Source organism: Schistocerca cancellata, chromosome 2 (assembly GCF_023864275.1).
Source record: "Schistocerca cancellata isolate TAMUIC-IGC-003103 chromosome 2, iqSchCanc2.1, whole genome shotgun sequence".
NCBI lineage: Eukaryota > Metazoa > Arthropoda > Insecta > Orthoptera > Acrididae > Schistocerca > Schistocerca cancellata.
In genome coordinates, this window is record NC_064627.1 from 163,606,592 (window position 1) to 163,620,668 (window position 14,077).

At 39.3% G+C, this 14,077-nt stretch overlaps 1 protein-coding gene across 3 annotated transcripts in view; it reads left to right on the plus strand.

The window, feature by feature from the left end:
• The window catches only part of LOC126161451 (serine/threonine-protein kinase mig-15), a 327,531-nt gene that overhangs the window by 132,194 nt on the left and 181,260 nt on the right, over positions 1-14,077 (plus strand). For all 3 annotated transcript variants that reach the window (XM_049917269.1, XM_049917270.1, XM_049917271.1), the window contains exons 5-8: positions 7,846-7,894; positions 8,438-8,590; positions 8,884-9,165; positions 10,065-10,223. In XM_049917269.1, the coding sequence (XP_049773226.1) occupies positions 7,846-7,894; positions 8,438-8,590; positions 8,884-9,165; positions 10,065-10,223 (643 nt within the window). The remainder of the gene's footprint in view (positions 1-7,845; positions 7,895-8,437; positions 8,591-8,883; positions 9,166-10,064; positions 10,224-14,077) is intronic.

Here is a 14,077-nt window from a genome sequence, read left to right on the forward strand (position 1 = left end):
GTGTAGTGTATTGAATTGAATCAGTTTTGTTGTGGATATCCAGTAAAAACTACATAATTTTACTGTACTTGGTAAGTGGATAGTTGGCCCCACAAAAGTTCTATGGTTTGAGTTTGAAATTTTCAGTATTATTGCCATTATAGACTGAATTTCCTTGTGGAGGTCAAATTTATTTTAAGGTGCATAATTATATTGATTAAAAGACTGTTGGTGACATAATATGTGAAACTGAGTTGGTACAGTGTAATTGGATAGATAAAAAATTTACTCACTAAGTAGTGGCAGGAGAACACACATATAAATAAAAGATTTTACGTATGCAAGCTTTGCAGCCAGTGACTCCTTCTTCTGGCAGAAGGATTGAAGGGGAAAGAAGAAAGGGGGGAGGGTGAAGGAAATGGACAGTAGAGGTTTAGGAAAAGGAACAGAGTTTGGAAAAGTCACCCAGAATCCAGGGTCAGGAGATATCAGTCTTTCGTTCTCATCCTGTCCAGTAAGTCTCCCTGATCCGGGGTTCTGGGTGACTTTTCCGAACTCTGCCCCTCTTTCTAAACCTCTCCAGTCCTTTATCTTTATCTCTCTTCCTTCCCCTTCAACCCTCAACCCTCCTGCCAGAAGAGGGAGCCACTGGCTCTGAGAGCTTGTATATGTAAAACCTTTTTTGTATGTGTGTTCTCCTGAAACCGCTTGGTGAGCAGATTTTTTTATCTATCCAGTTTTTTTAACAAACAAAAGTAAAGAAAAAATCTGGTTCGAAAAAGAATGAGGAAAGAGAATGGAAAAGAGGGAATGATAGATTACAACAGTGAGGCATTACCTGCTTCGTTGAAATTACATGGGAAGATTAAAATAATTACTTAATCGTCTTGGTTATCCATTTTGCTTTGTCGGCATTCAGTTGATGGGAACTTTACTTGAGACTGGAGATACAGGGTAGTTCTGTATGTTTTCTAATATTTTTTATATTTGATTATTCATAGATGCTCATTTTTTTTCCTCCTTTACATTTCTCTCTATCATTCATTCCCATTTATCTTACAACTTGCATGTTCCCCCCCCCCCCCCTCCCCCCCCCCAGCTCATATTTATGTTACCAGCTTATATCATAATTTGCCTTTTAACTATGCTCTCTCCTGTAGTTTGTTTACAGTTTGTTATGAGTACTCAAGGCTTACATGTGGGTCCTACCTATAATATTCTGTGGTTACTCAAGACATTGAATTCTTTGTAATACTGCAGTGACACACATGTATCTATAATGCTGTTGATAAAACCTTATATTTTCAATTTCGGATTGGTTGATTATTGATATCTATTATGTATACTATTATGTGAATGTGTTATGTTACTCTAGAAAGGAAATACAATTTTATTTACAAGGAACATTCAAGTATACATAACATCAGCATTTTGGTTTTCCAAATTCTGACACTACATGGGAGATGCAAAATGTATTATTCACCAATTGCTTCTTTCCTCCATGCATACTGTGAATGCATGGACTGTAGGTCAGGGCTAGCTTATCCTGTCTGATTTAGTTTATGACACTGTAATCCATCGTGTGGTTGGACTGTGTTCTGTTGGCAAGTAGTATGCATAGGATTGTGTAGTTTTCTACTTATTCACAATCTGCCATTGATGTGCATATTATTCATTCATCAAGTGGTGGCCTTGTGCACTACAGGTATGCTTTGAGTAAAAGTACACATAGGGTATGGAGCCTTCCATATCCCATAGCAAGAAAGAGGTTCTGGCTGATGCTTTTACTGCAGAGATGCATTAGGGGCAGTCAAATGAAGCCAAACACATGCCACAACAGATCATGGAATGGTCCCATTTGAAAGCAATTATCACACATACTAAGATGTTTAGCCACTGAGAGACATATCCCTTCTAAATTTTGTTTCTGTAGTGTGAGCCAACTGAGGAAGAACACCTTACTTACTGTCTTTGATTAGTAACTTTACTGCCTCTTCCATTGTTTCCTTGAACCATTCTCCTTCAACACTGATGAGCCAGGACAGCAGCCAGTCTGTATGGTGGGGTCATTAGGTACCCAGTTTGGGTCCCTTACAACACAGGTATCACAATTTTGGTAACTGAGCTGCTATGTTCTCATGTATGCTTAGGAGTGGTTGCTTGTCATTCTGGAGCATCGGAACTCTCAGCAACAGTCAGTGTCAGACAGCCCTTTTTGTGGTTGGGTGATGCCCAAGGGGAGAGCCCCTGGTCAGAGTAGGTGGTATCAGGGTGGACACTTTATTTGTGAAACATGTTAAGCTCCAAAAAACTGGCCAATCTTCTGCCACCATCTCTTTAATTGGGAATGGATTTTTCAGTACTGCAGCGATGACCTGCAGCCGTCCCTTCCGTGGCTACCCTCTGGGAAAAGGGCCAGTCTCACCTGCTTGGAGTGAAACCCTTTTGCCACTATCTGGTCTGCACCAGAACTGGTGGGGACATTTCCATCACCACCAAACCATTATTTTTTTGGAAACTATTAAGGACAAGTTTGAAGTAGACTATTCGAGTAAGATGCGGTCGACTTCGCTGTGATCGAAACTTCTGCCATCCAATCTGCACAAAAGTGCCTGCGACCATCTTGGCTATATCCCAGTGTCCATTACGACACAGTCTTTGAATATGGTTCAGGGAGTACTTTTGATAGAGATTGATTAGGAATTCTGGGTCATTCCGGAAAGGTAGGGTATTCATTTTGTTCAACATCTTCAGAAAGGCCATAGGATAATCGCACCAATATAGGCATCTTTATTGTGGCATTTGAGAGGGTACCCTCCCAGAGAAGGTCGAGGTCATGGTTTATTGGTGTGACGTGAAGCACCACTAGTGGAGGTTTTCTCATTGTTTGTGTTTTGGCCACATGTCTGTCTGCTGTACATTGACACTCTTGCGTGGTGAATGTGGACACCCACTCCATGAGAGGAGCCCATGTGTTCTACCACCTGTATGCATTAATTGTCATTACTGTCACTTTCCATGTTACCAGATTCCTCAGTTTATGAGGAGGAGGTGGTACAGGATTAAAAGTCCCTTGATCATATATCCTATACTAAGTCTTGTCTAAAATACGACTGTCTTTACTCTGTGTCTGTGACATCTAGCTCTTCCTCTGTTATGTCCTTTCCCACTCCTCCCTCCTCTTTATCCTACTGCTGATCCCCTCTCGTCTCCCGATCCCCTGCAGTTCCATGCCCTCCCTTCCATGTGCTGCTCCCCCTGCTTGGCTAGAGAGGTGTTCCCCTTCTTTTGTGGTGCCTGCCAGTGATGCATCACCCCCCCCCCCCCCCCCGGACTACATCTTCCAGACAGGAGGCCTGCTGCCCCAGGTCAACTGCGGAACCCAAAGTCCCCAAGTCGCCAACATTCCAGATCTCACTGAAGTGCCTGCTCTCTCTCTCTCTCTCTCTCTCTCTCTCTCTCTCTCTCTCTCTCTCTCTCTCTCTGGGCTCTGCCCTCCTCAACCTATGAAAGAGGAGAAGAAGAAACGAAAGTCCCATGACAAGGCTCCACCGGTGCCCCTAGAGGTATGGACTCCTTCTTTACAGTCAGAGTTGACCTCTTATTTATGGATATCACCATATGTATATATATATCTAAAAATAAAGATGATGTGACTTACCAAATGAAAGTGCTGGCAGGTCGATAAACACACACACAAACACAAACATACACACAAAATTCAAGCTTTTGCAACAAACGGTTGCTTCATCAGGAAAGAGGGAAGGAGAGGGAAAGACGAAAGGATGTGGGTTTTAAGGGAGAGGGTAAGGAGTCATTCCAATCCTGGGAGTGTAAAGACTTACCTTAGGGGGCAAAAAGGACAGGTATACACTCTCGCGCGCGCGCGTGCGCACACACACACACACACACACACACACACACACACACACACACACACACACATATATATATATATATATCCATCCGCACATACACAGACACAAGCAGACATTTGTAAGGACAGGTATACACTCGCGCACACACACACACATATATCCATCCGCACATACACAGACACAAGCAGACATTTGTTTGCAGACATTTGTCTGCTTGTGTCTGTGTATGTGCGGATGGATATGTGTGTGTGTGCGCGCGAGTGTATACCTGTCCTTTTTTCCCCCTAAGGTAAGTCTTTCCGCTCCCGGGATTGGAATGACTCCTTACCCTCTCCCTTAAAACCCACATCCATTCGTCTTTCCCTCTTCTTCCCTCTTTCCTGATGAAGCAACCATTTGTTGCGAAAGCTTGAATTTTGTGTGTATGTTTGTGTTTGTTTGTGTGTCTATCGACCTGCCAGCACTTTCGTTTGGTAAGTCACATCATCTTTATTTTTAGATATATTTTTCCCACATGGAATGTTTCCCTCTATTATATTCATATCACCATATATATGTTGATGAGAGATGGTTACCTGATGGCATGACAGGCTTCGGCCTACTCGCCTCCAATTTGTGTCTCCATTCCATGCTTATTCAGTGGAATTGTAACAGATACTATCATCACCTTCCGATACTCCAATCCGTTTCTTTTACTCTGCAGCTTGTGTCATTCTCTACTAATCTCATATTACTGGCGCTCACTCGCCAACCCTTCACAAGTTCTTTGCTTTCTCTTAGAACCAGGTTAGCCCTCTGAGGGCCACCTACCCACAGTGCTGTGTGACCCCTTCATGGGTAGATTTGCAGTTTCACATCAAGTTCCTTTCTGCTAAGCTGTGAGCTGACTCTTGGGGGAGGGGTGGGGGGTCAATAGCTATGCGATGCTCCTCATGATGCCCCATTTTGCTGAACTGCCACTACCTTTTGGCTCTTTGGAACTAAATACACCCTCCCACTCTCCTTGTCCTCATTGTTAGCGGATGACCCTCGCACGGTTATGGCCATCCTCAGTTTTCTTCGCGAAAGTGGTTTGCCCTTCCAGATTTACGTACTGGAATTTCCTTCTGTAATTGGAGTGTTAGTGTCAGTTTGGTAGGCCTTTGACCTTGCCTCCACATCAATCTCCCCCCCCCCCCCACCCTATTTCCCTGTTTTGTCTAGTCCTTCTTTGCCATTTTTCCCCCCTTTCTAATGTCTTCTTCTCTGGGTGTTGACCCCGTTGTGTCGAGATCATGGTATGGGGTGGGGGATTGGAATGGGTCAGCGACGGTGCAAGTGACCCATCACCCGTAGTGCATCTGGGGCTCAACCTGCTCTTGCCCCAGCCCACCTCCCCCATCCTCCTGTTCTTTACTCTTCCTGCCACCCCAATGATCCTTCTGCCTCTTCGTTTGCCCATTTTCCTTTCCCATTGACTGGACTGTGCTGTTGGTATTGTTCCACCCTTAGTTTCTGCTGTGTTGAATCATGGGATGGATGACCTCACTGTTCGGCCTCCCTCCACCCCCTCTTCCACCTCTGCAAGCAACCAACTAACTTTCTTGACTTGGAATCCCCAGAACCTGATTGACACAGTGCATTATGTATTCCATGTATCTGATGTCAATAATATGGCTGCCATCCAGTACTGATATTGTGTGTCATGCTTATCCTATTAAAACTGAATGAAGCCAAAATTAGCTTAAGGATGACCATGCTTGAAATGTGCAAGGAACGTGAAAATATAATTCTGTCCACCTGACAGAAAATCATAAGTAGTTTTGGTTTTACATTAAATTAGCAAGTACAGTAGTGCCTTCTGTCCATCCAGTGACATTAAAGAGGATTACAGAGACTAGGTTGTTATATTAAATTCATCATACAGAATTGTCCAAGTGAGGAGGAATGTATTGCAGTTCCTCTTTCAGTTATTGCACAAATGCCAAAATGACAGATATAAAAATAAGTGACCTTGGTATAGAAAATCAACTAAAATTAGTCAACAGAGGAAATATTACTGGACCTGTGTGATACATACATGATTCTGTGTAGCGCTTAGAGCATAACTTGCTCCCTTTTAGCAGCAGTCTACTGAAGGTCGATAGAGAAATGGAGTGTCCCTAGTGATGGGAAAAAAAGCAGATCGTTCCAGTTTTAAAGACGGGATGTTGAATAGATGCTCACAGTCATAGGCCTCAGTTGCTGATGTAAGTCTGCTGTAGGAAGCTTAGAACATAATTTACACTAAGTGTCTTGTGACCTTTCTGCAGACTGAGAATCTCCTTTGTAGAAATTAACATGGATTCTTTACAAAGGTGTATGAAATGTAGTTCACTTTGTTTCTTTGTAAGACCCAGAAGGCTGTAGATACTGTGCCCAGGTTGATGCAGTGTTCCTTGACTCATGGAAGGTCATGTACACAGTTCCACACACACCTAATGAGCAAAATACGAGCTTACATAGTATTAGACCAGCTTTGTGATTACATTGAGGAGTTCCCAGGAAATAAAATGCAGTGAGTAATTTGTAATAGAGAGAAATCCTAGTGAATAATCACAGAAGATCCACGAGGATGTTCATGTATGGTGCAGTTGCATGTAGAGTGGTTGCAACATTATAAAGTTGTTCTGAAATGCAGGAAGTCTCACAGAGGATAGAAACTTGGTGCAGAGAGTGACCATTGAAATAAATGTAACATATTGAGCATAAATAGGCTGAAAGATCCATTATTGTACAGCTACACTTTTCTTCGAATAATCAGTGGAACAATCCACTTCAATTAAATGTATGGAAGTGTGTGTACAGAGTTATTTAAATCGAAACAACCACATAAAACTAATTGTTGGAATGGAAAATTCCAATCTGACATCCATTTCAAGAATTCTCTGGTAGTGTAGTCCATCCATGAAGGAGGTAGAGTATATCATCAACATTTGACTAATATTTAATAATGCTTGTCAGTCTGGGACCCTTCACAGATGGGACTGATAAAGGAAGTAAATATCCAAAGAAGAGCAGCTCGTTCCACTATATATTTGTTTAGAAATCTTGAAAGTGTCATGGAGATACTCATCTAACTCCAGTGCCTTCCTCAAGAGAGGTCTGCGTCAATTTCGTTCAGCGTAGTGACAGGAGTTCTTTCTCTACAACACAGAACACAGTAGCCATCTCCTAATTAAATTGTACATGAGTTTGGCTCATGTGTGTCAGCAGTTTTTGGCCTTTCATTTATTTATCTCCGTAGCTTAGACAAGGTTACATGTACTTTTTGTTCCAAAAGTTACATGGTGAGGAAATACTCCCAAGATGTAGAACATATCGGAAAACAATAATACACAATAAATGTCTACAAAGAACAAAAGATATGTGATGTGCATTCCATGGATCTGAAGTGAAATGGTCGTAATGGATGTGGAGCAAGTAAAAAAGAAAAATGAAAAAAAGCTGATTTTTCATTAAAAGGAAATAACAAACTTATCACAAAACTTGTAAACGTTCAATACATAGAGATGCATTTGATAATTCTTAGGCTATTGTAGCTGTGCATCATCAAAAAAAAAATCATTTTACTACATTTACTTATATTGATTGCATTACTGCACTGAATTTGTATGAAGATCGGATTGTATGTAATACTTTAATTATTTGATGTTATTAACAACATTTACGTATCAGTCAGTTCTAAGAAATTCCTTAGTGGAGTGGCCACCATTAGGTCCTTCAGGCTCCTCTTAAACTGAGCTTCATTAGTAGCTGACCAAACCGCCATGGACAGTTCGATCAACAAATATGCTGGGAGAAACTGAAGAATCACATGACTTATTAGTAGTTATATTTTTTTGTGACTGCTGGCAACTTGAAAATAGGGTTCCTGAGTAGTGGACATCTTTTGGACTAGAGTAAGTCACTTTAATCTTTGTGAAGATTATTCTTAGAGAAAGTTATTAATTTCCCTTCTTTGTTTCAGTTAGTGATGGAGTACTGTGGTGCTGGATCAGTCACAGATCTTGTGAAATGTAAGTTTTAAAATTCCCCTATAGTATAACACTAAAAGTTATTTCAGGTATAAGAATAAAATAACAGCGATATACTCTGGAGAAAAATAAAGTAATGTCTTGATTCATATTCACATTTTCGTGCCAAGTTAGAAAGAGCATTTCATTATTCATCTTTACTGGATTGTGCTTTCTTTTGCCTATGTCGTTTTGTCTATTTTCATCTAAGTCATCCTTAATTATTTTTGGTTTAATTAATTTGTACTTTTTGAATAAAAAGAAAACAGTATACAGGTAATCTTTGTTTGCATTGGATATCATAAATGATAGCTCACACCAAAATTCATAGAAACACCATAAGAAAGCAAAATTGAAAAGGAAGGGGGCAGTAGTAGAACTTGTGTATTACTTCTGATAGTATCGGAAATGTTTATTTTACTGACTGTTACATCTGTAACATAGCCTGCATCATTTAATTTCAGACTGGCATTTGAAATTATATATCTGATAATACAAACATGTTCATAAGTTCAATAAACAAAAGTGTTTTCTTATCTTTTACAGCAACAAAGGGGCAAAGTTTGAAAGAGGAATGGATTGCATACATTTGTCGTGAAATTTTAAGAGGCCTTAGCTACCTTCATTCAAACAAAGTAATTCACAGGGATATAAAAGGCCAAAATGTGCTCCTCACAGACAATGCTGAAGTGAAATTAGGTAGGTTTCTGTAAGGAAATAAGTTATTTCAGTTGATATGACCCTTGAGTTATTGTTATTAATTACTCAGCATAAAGTACTTGGTTCTCACACAATAAATACTTGCTACCTTAAGAGATAGCTTGAGAACAGAATCACTGTGTGTGTGTGTGTGTGTGTGTGTGTGTGTGTGTGTGTGTGTGTGTAATTTAGTTAATGCTGAATGTTTTTTTTTCTGATTTTAATTTAATTAAGATGTGATGAATTATTCAGTTAACACCCAAATAAAAGAATTTAAATTTCTCTTTATACAGTTGATTTTGGTGTCAGTGCTCAACTGGATCGGACAATTGGGCGCCGTAATACTTTCATTGGCACGCCGTACTGGATGGCACCTGAAGTAATTGCTTGTGATGAGAATGCAGATGCCACTTATGACAATCGGAGTGATCTGTGGTCCTTAGGCATAACAGCACTGGAAATGGCAGAGTCACAGCCTCCCCTCTGTGATATGCATCCAATGCGTGCACTTTTCCTCATTCCACGAAACCCAGCACCTCGACTGAAGTCAAAAAAATGGGCAAAAAAATTCCATGGTTAGTGGGTAACACATTGTGATAGACATAAATTAATATTAATACATGAAGTCAAAATATATATTAAATAATTATCTTGCTTGGATTGGAAGCTCTGGTTGTCAATTTTTTCATGTTTCAAAATTAGATTTGGGGTTTTGAACCTCTGCCTTATGAAAAACACAGTGTATTTTTATTTTTTTTATTTTATTTTTTATTTTTTATTTATTTATTTATTTTTTTTTTTTTTTTGTTTGTTTACCCATGCAAGTTTCAACACTTGTATATTATCTTCTGTGGGTCTCGATTTATTTCCGAAATTACATTACTTGTGAAGGGAAGCCTCTCTCTAAAAGTATGATGACATAAGTGTTTTGTTACATCTTATTTTTGTGAGGAAATCATATGAAAACAGGTGAGAGTGAAGTATAAAAAGATATGGAAAAGAGTGTATATAATTACAGCAAGAAAGACACATGAAAGATACACAACTGGGCAAAAAACGTGATATGCTGTCGAGTGAGAAAATGCATAAAAATAAGCCAACCTATAGAAATCCACTTTCTTTCCAAAACAAATTGAGACTCTCAGAAGTTGACACACAGGTGTCAAAAGTTTTGGGAAAAAGGAAAAGAACAATGTTTAGTTTTGCACATGGCAGAGTTAGCAAAAACCGAAAATATATTCTAAATCATTACATACATGCAAAATTAATAACTTTGGTCTTTAACAGGTTCTTAATTTATCTTTCTGATCCAAGAAACAATATTGCATTATTTAAGTATTTTTTCATGTGTTATGAATAAGTTTCATGTCAGAGCGATGGAGAAATTTGGTTTGGCTTTTGCTATGTTTTACGGATTAAAAATTGTTGTATTGCAAATACTCTAGAGCTTATGCAGTTTTGTTTGCCATTGTAGGTTTCATTGAAACTGTTTTGGTTAAGGATTACCACCAGAGACCGTACACGGAGCAGTTGCTAAAACATCCTTTTATCCGTGATCAGCCCACTGAAAGGCAAGTGAGGATACAGTTGAAAGACCATATTGATCGGTGCAAGAAAAGAAAACAGGAGAAAGGTAATATTTGCCTCCTATGGTTTTCACCTTTTCATTTCAGTGTGTCCAAAATTCCATTTATATACATTTTTAGAGGGAGGAAAACATCAGCTACGTCTGTTGCTGGCTTGTATGTGGTGAACTGTCACAATGAGTTATTACATATAGTAACACTTCAAAAATTTTAATCTTGTACTGCTGTAAGTAAAACTACTACTACTGCTGCCAGAATTTAAAGGGAAATGTGGGGTAAGATGTAAAAGGTAATGCAGAGAATATTACTGTAACAAGAAAGCAAATATGATCTGTTGTCTTAGAATATTTGGAACTTTTGATGAGAAACAATCTGGTAAATGAAAATTTGACATGCCATTTCAAAAAAACAGTGAAGCAGCCCATCCAAGTTTTGTTGTAGGTGGCGAGGTTACAGATTAGTGAGAGGTTGCTCAAAGCTTGTCAGGTCTCCACTAACATTTCTTGCAAGAATCGTTTATGTATATATAGTGAATGGGCAGAACATAGCAACATGGGCAAAGGAAAATATTTATTTACAAGGATCCTTTAGGCCTATGAGCCATTTAGAAGTTTCCTTTGATATATCAGCCGTTCACTGGTGTACATGTCCACTGCTTACCCAGATGTCTTATCTAAATTTCACTCAATTGCCCTCTGGGTTTTTGATGCTCTTACAGGTCATGCACCTGTTGTTTTGGTAATTGACACTTTTGTGCAGTTACTATCCGTTGTAGCTGTTTTTATTTACAATGAGTTGTCAGTATTAGAGAGAACATTTAATTTCTTATGATTCTGTACCTTGTTAATAAAAACATCAGGAGTGATGATTTACAACTACACTGATAAGGGAAACAAAAGCCATGATTAACTGTTGCAGATTTCATCAGATACAGGAAATCAAGAATTCAGTGTATTTAGATTGAGTGTTGCTGCAAAGCTCCATGAAATCTTGAGGACAATAAACACACAGAACATTAGCCTGGAGAAATTTATATTGATATTGGATGTAATATTTCACGATGATGCCGAGCGAGGTGGCGCAGTGGTTAGCGCACTGGACTCGCATTCGGGAGGACGACGGTTCAATCTCGTCTCCGGCCATCCTGATTTAGGTTTTCCGTGATTTCCCTAAATTGTTTCAGGCAAATGCCGGGATGGTTCCTTTGAAAGGGCACGGCCGATTTCCTTCCCAATCCTTCCCTAACCCGAGCTTGCGCTCCGTCTCTAATGACCTCGTTGTCGACGGGACGTTAAACACTAACCACCACGATGATGCCATTTCTTTAATTGATTAAAGTTCCTGAGCAAAATACAACAATATGTGGTAAAGAAAAAAAAAATTCGATTGGTTACGCAGGTGTCTACTTCAATGTGTATCTGAATGCCTTCTAAAGAAAATACATTTGTATGCGATATCTGACTGTGTTTGTGACTGGATTGAAAATTTCCATACAGACGGGATAGTGCACTATCCTGCATCTACATACACTGAAGTAATATCATACTTGACACAAGGGAATATTAGGCCACATCCTACAGAAGTGACCTACAGCACATGACAGCTTCAGACAACAAAACACACAACAGGTATAGTTATGGAAGTGGCCTAGGTGAGCAATGTTTGTGGCACTGCCTGTCCCCTGCTACAACTTGCGACGTTTGAATTCAAACTTGTTTGAATCTTGTCACTGCAGCATGTGCGGCAGTGAGAGTGACAGCTATGAGTCTTCTTGGCTAACCAGTGGAGCAGACACACCGGCTGCTATGAAATATTTATCATCCATTTTAAAGTAAACTATTTGGTGCAAAAAATTTGAATTTTCCATATTTTACAGCTTGATATCTTTGCTCAATGAAGGGCTGAATTTATTTTCATTATTTGCCATAGTTACTGTGCTGCACAAAACTAAGTAAATGACTGTGTGAAATTTTTAAGCGTTCACAGAGGTGAAATCACATTGCATGGCCTTTGCATGTAGTTCATTTTAGGTCATACATTATTGCTTACGAAATGTAACAAGCATATTGAAATTGTATTTAAAGTTGAGAGCGGAATGATATCTCTTTTCATTCACGAGATATTGGTTGTCTTATCTGCAGATAGGTCATTCACGGTGTGCGTGAATGCTTTCCTATGTATTAGGAATCAAGTGTTGTAAAAATCGTCTTCATAAATGGTTCAAGATTCAGAACGAGATTTTCTTGGAAATTGCATTGTGCAAAAAGGATGGTACAGTAAAACTCTGATTTTACATTCTCCGATTTTATGTTTTTCGTGATTCTACACAGTAAATTTGTAGCCCCTGTAAAATCCCATAAGATCAATGCTAAAAATTCACCAATTTACATTTCTTCCTAGTAAAGTTTATCTCACTTCTAAGTTCTTACTCGACGTCTCACTTGACTTTGTCCTGCTTTCTTCCTATTGACATTTGATCTGACTGAACAAGTTAAAAGTGATTCAAAAGACAGACTGTTTTGGATGGTGGCAGAATTAAGGGAATATTTTAGGCTGTTGTGAAGAGGGGAGATGTGTGAGAGGAAATCCTGACATAATCCACACCCGGTGTTGCCAACACAACTTGCAACATTTAGCTTCACTGTACAATTATGATACAACTAATACTAGGGTCCAGTGGCAATGGAAAAACAAGAGTCGATGCAAAGTGTTCTGGACCGAGCCAATACATGACGAAGAGCCCCCAACCACCACCTTTTCTTGTGCCACTTAAAACTCAGTCTTATCTTTTTACATGTATTTCTGAGATGTAATGTATTCAGCAACAATATCAATCATCAAACTTTTAAATTCAATCACTGAAAAATGGCTCTGAGCACTATGGGACTTAACAGCTATGGTTATCGTTCCCCTAGAACTTAGAACTACTTAAACCTAACTAACCTAAGAACATCACTCAACACCCAGTCATCACGAGGCAGAGAAAATCCCTGACCCCGCCGGGAATCGAACCCGGGCGCTTCAAACACTAAGTCTGGAAGAATATGTTCGGTCATAATCAAGGAAATGTCGCCCATTTCCAGCTAATGAACTCTTTATTGGCTGGTTACTTTTTAAGACACCAGATAGCAAGCACAGCCACCACACCACACAAACACACATAAAATGAGCTCATGTACAGCATGTGTGGAGAGTGGGAGTGGCCCTTCAGCGACAGAAATGCAGGTAGGGATTAAAGCATTTTGTAAAGTGCCGAAAATATACTTTCTGTGCAGATGCTGTGGCATGATACAGTTGCGACAACTACATACACTATTTATGTATATATTTTGCACAAAACACTGTAGATCGTAAAGGTTGGCAGCAGTGATAGTGGGTATGAAGCAAAACTGTAGCACCTGAGCTTTCTTTCAAATTTACATTTTACATGGTGTACAGAAATTCACTGAACCAACTCCTAATAAGCTTGTAATGTCAGTTGGGGAAGTAAACTCATTTTTTCATGTCTCTGTTTCTCGTATCAAGCTTAAAATAACACTTTAACAACAGTGAGCATATGAAGTATGGCTCACAAGAAAAGCATTAAACAATAACATCAATAGTGACACAGTATGTCATTAAGCAGATGTCTGCATGTGTGCTTATGGTTTAACCACCTAGCTGCTGTGATGTTTTTGGTTTAATTCAGCATGTTCATCAGTTTTTGGTTTTTGTGGGTGAGCACAAAGGATTATCTCTCAAAAACACTTGTTTTGGCTATCTGATTTGTAGTTGTAGCATGTAGGAAAAGAGCTTGATTATCTTGTACCCAGACAAATTTCAATTTTTTGATGAGTTTTTGTGTGTTGTTACACACACTTGATTTTTTAAGAACTGATGAAATTTATTACTACAAATATTG